The sequence below is a fragment of the Lepisosteus oculatus genome, chromosome 3 (assembly GCF_040954835.1).
Source record: "Lepisosteus oculatus isolate fLepOcu1 chromosome 3, fLepOcu1.hap2, whole genome shotgun sequence".
NCBI lineage: Eukaryota > Metazoa > Chordata > Actinopteri > Semionotiformes > Lepisosteidae > Lepisosteus > Lepisosteus oculatus.
This window is the reverse complement of record NC_090698.1, coordinates 49702420-49708221: the sequence shown is the minus strand read 5'-3', so window position 1 is coordinate 49708221 and position 5802 is coordinate 49702420. Positions and strand designations below refer to the sequence as shown.

Sequence of the window (5802 nt, the reverse complement as noted above, 5' to 3'; positions counted from 1 at the left end):
TAGTGTATTTTCTATATAAAGGCAATATAAGTAGAAGTAAAAAAATGTAATTTTTTCATGTATATTTCCCATCTAATAATCATAGTTTCAATTTTTAATTGTGGAATGTACTGTACAGATCAAAGAACATACTGCATATAATAAAATCAAAGGGAATATACCGTATGAGTAAATATATTTCATCTCGTTAAAATAACACCAGAGGCTCTTGCTGCAGGGAACACTTGACTTGAGCTAGGAGCAGGTGTAATGCAGAAAAGGAGGCGTAAAAGCGCTGAGAATCCTCCTTACGTCACCGGGAGTCAAGCCTCCGAGGGACGCATGTCTCTCCTATCCTATGCGCCTTTAAATATCAGTGTGAAAGCGCATATGGGTTTACACAGCAGACCTGAGTGCGGACGAAGGAGGAAGGACTGTTTATCGCTGCACACCGGTCCAATATGAGATCTGAAGATTAAAATCGTCTGATATACATTTTGTTCCCGTTATTATCAACGTAAGTTGTTTGACTTTTTTTTATTTTTCTTTGAATCTTAGCATTGTCGTCTACAGTTCGTCGCTTGGCTTTATAATTCAAAATCCTTTTAATTTTCTTAAATTAATTTTTAGCGCACTGTGTCGTCTGTGTAAAGCGTACAGTATGTTGTTAAAATGTAAGGCTCACCTCTCCGCGTAATACTGTAATGTAAGGAACACAAATGATCTCCATTCCATCCGTTTTATTAAGAATGCAACGGAATACAACAATTCTGCTTTCGGTATTTGCAAATAAATACGATTTATCATACAAACATACATATACTGTAGCACTCTAGTTTAAAGAAAATATTTTAGAAAGGATGGTTAAACTGACAACTTGTCAAACGTGTCTTGTAGCATGCACAACTGTGCCTGCAATCACGAATTAAACAGGACGCAGACATTGGAAAGTGTTGTTTCCACACTCTGTGTGACCTTTTTATGCTTTGTTACTCAAAATATTAATAACTGCTAATAGCTTAGGCAATGAAAATCAATGCACAAAATACACTTTTATCATAGTGGAATCAAACACTGTACATTTCAAGTGTGGTACAAATATGTTTGTTATCTCCTCATGACTGATTGACTTTCTTTTTAAAATGTATTTTGCTGACGTAGGCTTTGATGGTTAGGAACACTATTAAAAACCGAGGGCTGTGTCTGTGCGTATAGTGTTTCAGTAATGGTAGTCTACGGGAAAAATCAATACGCTCCAGAGCACAGATACGTATCAACCAGTCCCGCGCAGGCATGAAAAGAATTAAGCGTTCTGTCAGTAGTGCGTAGTGTCTTTTCTTAGGACACGTGCAGATTTATTTCACATGTTTGTCTTCTTTGGATTAATTACTATCCGGTTTACATATTAAGCATTTTTTCAGACAGCTTATTGCTGCTCCTTGTGTTTTATTTTAAAATCACATATGGAGAAAGATAAATACAGTGGAAATTATAACAGCCATGATTCAGATTCACAATGTAAGTACTGTATTACCTGCAGTACTGTATGTCTGTAAAATTACGTATTACATACTGTAATATTGTTGTTATTCTGGTTAGTCATCTCATGAGAAATGCAGCATAAATGCAAAAATCTAATGTTGAGATTTTATATGTATAGAAATATTTTTTACATCTATAAAATATATGTAATCACGTGCAGTATACGTCTAATATTCCACATTATAATTTCTGTGGAACAACAACTATAAAACATTGTAATAGTAATGCAGTTGTGGAGGTTTCTGTGTTTAATACAAGCACACAGACTAAAGATTCCACCTGTCACAGACTAAAGATTCCATTTCATAATGTTTCCTGTAAAACAAATACAGCTCATGGAAACTATCTTGATAACTACAGTAGGTATATGTACAGTTGTGTTAGCAATATTTATAACTGTGGATCTACAGTGCATGCTCAGAAAATGGGCTAATCTTATGTGTTTTTCAGTAGTCTTAATGTACTAAAAAGAAGGCAGTTATGTGAAAAAATGCACCTGTTGTCCTTTCTAGGTTCACATCTGGAAGAATAATGCCTGAGCAAAGTAATGACTACAGAGTGGTAGTGTTTGGGGCTGGAGGAGTTGGCAAGAGTTCCTTGGTGCTGAGGTTTGTAAAGGGAACCTTCAGGGAGAGCTATATACCCACCATAGAGGATACCTACAGACAGGTGATCAGCTGTGACAAGAGCATCTGCACCTTGCAGATCACTGACACCACTGGAAGCCATCAGTTCCCTGCCATGCAGCGGCTGTCCATTTCCAAGGGGCATGCCTTTATCCTGGTCTATTCCATTACAAGCAAGCAGTCCTTAGAGGAGCTGAAACCGATCTTTGAGCAAGTCTGTCAAATCAAAGGTGACGTGGAGAGCATCCCAATCATGCTGGTGGGGAATAAGTGTGACGAGACACAGAACCGTGAGGTTGAGACCAGTGATGGAGAGGCTATGTCCAAGAAGTGGAAGTGTGCATTCATGGAGACTTCAGCTAAGACCAACCACAACGTCAAGGAGCTTTTCCAAGAGCTTCTGAACCTGGAGAAGCGCCGGACTGTCAGCCTTCAGATTGATGGGAAAAAGACCAAGCAGCAGAAGAGGAAAGAGAAGCTTAAGGGCAAATGTGTTGTGATGTGAGACAGCGAAGAAGGAAGTCTTCTGCTGAAAGCATTGCGTTGCGATACGCTAAGACTATGACAAAAATCTTCCTGTCATGCCGGATAATTAGGGAACACAAGTATTTACACTAATTATGGAAAGGAGGAGAGGGTGGTATATTTTAGAATCAATAATTGTTTCACATTTTAACACAGAACAAAAAAACAGTTCCTCTATCTCAGCAAAATATGTAGAATCTTTTAATTGATCAATAGTTCCAGTCTGCGACTGAATGGAAAAAACAAAACCAGTTTACTTTAATGCTAAATATCTTATTTCAACCTTTCCTACAGTTTCCCAGTCCCTTCCACTACCGCTTGCTTCTACAGAGAGAGGCAGCAAAGTTTGATGATGGCATGGGCCTTAGTTAACATTTATTAAACATTGTCTCAAATACTAGATGATAGGATATGAAACAAGTAAAATAAAAAATAAAAAAGATTTAAGATGACCATACTTAAGAAACACCCCCCCCCCTTCTTAATACAGATAACTATACATCTCCAAAGAGCAGTGCTATACTAAAGCAATACTTGTGAATGTCTGAAGTTAACAGGATCTTTGAGAAGCTGCAATGTAATTAACTGTTCTCGATGCTGAGTGAAAGCTTTATGATTCAAAATGCTTCAATGAACTGTTTTCATTTTTCCTCTTCTCATAATTTCAGTTATAGTGATACCGTTGTATTTCATACTGTCTTATTTTTGCTGCTGATTTTCAGAGGGTCCAGCAGAAAATAAATCCTGTTTTAGAAAATAATGAAAATCACAATCTCATAAAAATAACACTGGGAATTAATGCAAAGGCATAGTTTATAGTGCAGATAAGCTAAGAAGGATGTTGTTCCTTGGAAGGAGATGGATTCTCATGAGATAAAGAGGCAATATAATCACATTTTTCAATGTTCTGTTTCATTTATGCAAAGCAAATGCATACCTGATGTAATTTCACCAAATTAATGGCAAAATAGGTTTACTTACTTTTATTTCCTGACCATCCGTTATTAGTTAGATGAATGATGCAAAACCGCATCCATATCAGGCAGTGGCTACTTGTAAAGTGACAAAGCCTAAATTGTCACTTTTATATTCTATGGCCCCAGTGAAATAAACAATGATCATTTTTAGATTGCACTACAATCAAAGCCTGCTGCCTGTTATAGGTCAGATTAAGGTAATCAATACCCATTTTCTTAATGAATGCTGAAGAAGAATCTCCTCTATAGTTTCTGTAGAATGCGAAAAGATTTTGCTCTTATTTTTATGCACTTGCAGGTTGCAAATATTAGAATTATAGGATTTTTTTTTCATAGAAGAAACTTGTTAATTGTAACCTCAATCAAAATTTTTAACCCTTGCTTAAAATGTTTACATAGTAAACATAGTAAGTAAATGGTTAGTAACCTCTTTCAAACATCGCCCCTCATAAGGGTCAGAAAGAGATAAGATAAACATGTGCTATTTTCTTATTTGTGTAAAAGTTTTTCAAAGTAACATTTTTAGGTAAGTTATTTTTCATTCTTTTGAACAGTAAGTTCATATTTGCAATTTCGTATTCCAGTTGCAAGTGAAAACGTACTTAAAAAGATTTAGTCACTTTAGTATTGATCTGTGTAGTCCTTTAAAGAGCTTGTTTGTCCCACATATATGTGTTCTTTTGCACTCCTGACAAGAAATAACATTTAACAGACTATTCCCTTTTTCGAATGTTACAAAAAAGAAAAGGTTGAATTGACAAAGCTGCATATATATATATGTTTAAAGTGTGTGTTTAATTAAAATTTTTGTCCTTCCGTTATTTAATGTTGCAAAGTAGCTCTTAAAGAGGAAGACACTAACCTGTTAAAACAAAAAAAAACTTAAACTGTGTTGTAGATCAATTTTGAAATGCTGTTAAAACGTGCTGAAAGCGTCAACTGAATCGTCAAAGATGAAGCACATAACACAAGTAGAAACATTAGTGGAGTTTTACTCTTAATTGTTTAGAAAGTGTGAAATATGTAGTTATAAGGAAATATTTTGTAAAATAACATACAGTACCAATGATGCTTCCAAGCATTTGATTATTTTTCTTTCTCAAAACAGAATGTTCCCAAAATTCATAGATTTTCCCCATTATAATGCTATTTTTTTGTTTGGTATTAGATGTTTTATATCAGTTTTATTTGTTTTGTATCTGATCACTTTAAAGAAACATTGTTTTCAGAAAGTAGTATTTAGGGGAAAATATTTATTTATTTAAAGTTAAATACTGAAGAAGATTTAGACAATTTCATAGACTTAAGAGGGAAAGAGCACACCAGTGTATATATTTTACTATATAAAATTCCTGTCGAATAAACTGTTAACCTGCTAGTTCATATTGCTGCTTTTGGGTATCTTGTAAATTGACTCAAAAAGTCAAATATTTACCTGTTTATGAATACCATATAATGTATGTTAGACAATGTATAAAGGTCCTTAAAAGATCTAAATGGTATGAAGTAAACTGGTTTATAGCATTATGTCAGAATAAACTGCTGTTCTGGAGAAAATAACAATGCACAGATATATGGCCTGGGAAAGTGCTTAAAGCATGATTTCTGCAGCTATGTTAAAAACGTTTGTATAATAAATTAAAATTGTATTTAGTTAAGTTCTATGGTTTTGTTTATATGCCTGTATAGAATTCATGTGTGCCTACAAGTTTATATTTTCCAGTTCTATCTTGTATATATCATGCCACAAAAATAAAGTAAATTAAGCATTTAATACAGCATACGTGTATTCATTAAAATGGCATGCATTTCTATGTTATAAGACCATAAGAAAGAAGTAGATTTTGCCCATGTTGCTCATTTGATTTGAAAGTAGATTTACAGGTCCACATTTTTTTTGTCAGGGTGTGCCTAAAAGGATCCCAGAAAAAAAAAACAGATCCAGGAGCATGACTACATGTCATGAAAATTAACCACTACTTTAAGCACTATGATATTACTTTTATTTTAACACTACCAAACTTTTACAATTAAATTAAAATATTTGAAGTATGTATCACATGTGCAAAATTATTTTAAGAAATACATTTCCTAATTTATTTGTGAAGTTGATAAATTATGTTATATATTTGTAAATATAATACAGTGTCCAA

General features: G+C 34.1%; 1 protein-coding gene across 1 annotated transcript; it reads left to right on the top strand.

Moving 5' to 3' along the window:
* Positions 1-332: 332 nt before the first annotated feature.
* Positions 333-5423, top strand: LOC102693402 (GTP-binding protein Di-Ras2). The gene is made up of 2 exons (XM_015365818.2): positions 333-496; positions 2034-5423. The coding sequence occupies exon 2, from the start codon at positions 2053-2055 to the stop codon at positions 2650-2652; it is 600 nt and encodes a 199-aa protein (XP_015221304.1). The 5' UTR covers positions 333-496; positions 2034-2052; the 3' UTR covers positions 2653-5423.
* The last annotated feature ends 379 nt before the right edge of the window (positions 5424-5802 follow it).